Source organism: Apium graveolens, chromosome 6, assembly GCF_009905375.1.
Source record: "Apium graveolens cultivar Ventura chromosome 6, ASM990537v1, whole genome shotgun sequence".
NCBI classification, from domain to species: Eukaryota; Viridiplantae; Streptophyta; class Magnoliopsida; order Apiales; family Apiaceae; genus Apium; species Apium graveolens.
Window position 1 is genome coordinate 195,802,174 of NC_133652.1, and position 2,243 is coordinate 195,804,416.

General features: G+C 38.1%; 1 protein-coding gene across 1 annotated transcript; it reads left to right on the forward strand.

The window, feature by feature from the left end:
• Positions 1-55: 55 nt before the first annotated feature.
• LOC141665662 (uncharacterized) lies at positions 56-1,643 on the forward strand. The gene is made up of 2 exons (XM_074471649.1): positions 56-237; positions 413-1,643. Exons 1-2 carry the CDS (start codon positions 56-58, stop codon positions 1,641-1,643), a joined length of 1,413 nt encoding a protein of 470 aa, XP_074327750.1.
• The last annotated feature ends 600 nt before the right edge of the window (positions 1,644-2,243 follow it).

Here is a 2,243-nt window from a genome sequence, read left to right on the forward strand (position 1 = left end):
TCTGAATCCTGCAACTGGGAAGAGTGGCAAATTTGAGATCAAATAAAATCTACTCATGAGGTTACCTGTCTTTCATGATCTTCCAATTGAGGAACCTAATCAACATCTTTCTAGGTTCGTGACTATTGTGGAAAGCATGGGGCCGGATTTGGCAGATCCTCAAATTTTAAAGATGAAGGCATTCCCATTTTCCCTTGATGGAGCAGCTTTGGACTGGTTAGAGGAATTGCCTGTGGGGTAAAATACTTCTTGGGAGAAGCTAGCCCAGGAATTCTTACAGAAATTATATCCAGCAACTCGGGTAATGAACATGAGAAGTCAAATAGCTGGAATGCTACTGAAACTTATGCCGAATATTATGCGAGATTTCAAAAGTTGCAAAAGATATGCCCTCAACATGGTGTCTCTAAAGGGAGTCTGTTACATTTTTTTACCAAGGTCTTCTTGAAGGTAAGAAGGGACATTTGAATTCTATCGCACAAGGTGCTTTTATGGATTTATCTCATGATGATGCTGAGAAACTTATTGCTAAGGGAGCTGCAAATGAACTTCAATATGGAAATCGTGCAATGTCAGGTGTAAATCAAGGAGTTGGTTCTGATCAAAGACTGTCAAAGATTGAGGAGAACATTGAGAAGTTAAGTGCATTAATGTTGAGTGGTAAAACACCAAAGGCTCAAGTTTGTGGAATTTGTTCAACTCCTGGACATTTTACTGATGTATGTCCTACATTGATGGATCCTTCTTATGAGGATGTTAATGTTTTCGGATTTGCCAATCATGGTGGAAATCAGTTCTTGAACACCTATAATCCAAGATGGAGGGATCACCCCAATCTGAGGTATGGAAACACTAGCAATGCTTTGAATGGATTTCAGTTCCAAAACACTTCTACACCTCTTGGTTTTCAGCAAAGGGGACAAGGTTCCCAAAATATAGGTGGTGACAACAATATTGAAAAATTATTTTCTAAATTGGTTGATGGGCAAATGGAGATGCAAAAGCAATGCACTACAAATTCTCAAGAGATCAAAGAGATGCAGAAGCAACTTGGGGATGTGATCAAGAAGATAAATCAAGAGCATGAGCCTGGACGATTACCTAGAACTACACATCCCAATCTGAAATTTGAGCATGCAAATATCATTACCATCAAAAGTGGTAGGAATGTTATCGCGACTCGAAAGGTACTGGAAAATGAAGTGGATAGGCATGGAGTAGAGAGAGATCCAACAACTGAAAAAGCTTCACACAATAAAAAAGTTGAAGAAAAAGACGATTCACAAGCTCATGAGATCTTGCATGAGAAAAAGAATAAAGCTGAGAGCGAGCATAAAAAGTTGGAGGAGCAAACTTCACCAAAATCTGCTGGTAAATCTTGTAACTCTTCAAATCCTGTTATTACTAATAGTCCCTTTGATTATGTACCTTTTCCAGCAAAGCTGGTTGAGACAAAGAAGAGTGCACTAGAGACAAATATTTTGGAGACCTTTCGCAAAGTGCATATAAATTTGCCTCTACTGGAATGCATTCAGAATCTACCAGCATATGCCAAGGTATTAAAAGACTTGTGTACTAAAAGAAGGAGGCTAAAGGGAAGAGAGGTTGTTGAGATGAAAGAAAATGTCTCTGCAGTTTTGTAAGGAAAATTGCCAACAAAGTGTAAGGATTCTGGGAGTTTTACTATTCCTTGCACCATTGGTAACTCTAAATTTGAAAATGCTTTACTTGATTTGGGTGCGTCGATTAATGTTATGCCATCTGGTATTTATAAGAAAATGTGTACTAAAACTGAACTTAAAACAGATGGTGTTACAATTTTATTAGCTGACAGATCTCACGTTTACCCGAAAGGTGTTTTGGAGGATGTTCTTGTGTAGGTTGGCAGATTTCAATATCCATCTAATTTTTATATCTTGGATATGGGAGAAGCACCTAATGCACACTTAATTCTTGGGAGACCATTCATGTGCACTGCTCAGACAAGGATTGATGTGGCAAGAGGAGAGCTTAGTATAGATTTTGATAATGAAACTATAAAGTTCAACATGTTCGAGATGATGAGGTACCCTAGGACACCGAGATGTGATATGCATTGAGCACAACAGAAGATATTGCATAAAAGCACTTCGAGTTGATGAAAGAAGATGAACTAGAGACATTAATTTCACATGGCATCGGTATTAACAAGGAAGGGAATTTCGAAGTCATTGTCGAAGGTTAAGGTATTTATATTAATAGTA

Bases quoted from the DNA above. Each gene is read 5' to 3' on its own strand.
- LOC141665662 (XM_074471649.1), top strand. From the start codon at position 56: ATGAGGTTACCTGTCTTTCATGATCTTCCAATTGAGGAACCTAATCAA. The intron at 238-412 runs GTAAAATACTTC...GTGTCTCTAAAG, and splicing joins TTAGAGGAATTGCCTGTGGG to GGAGTCTGTTACATTTTTTT.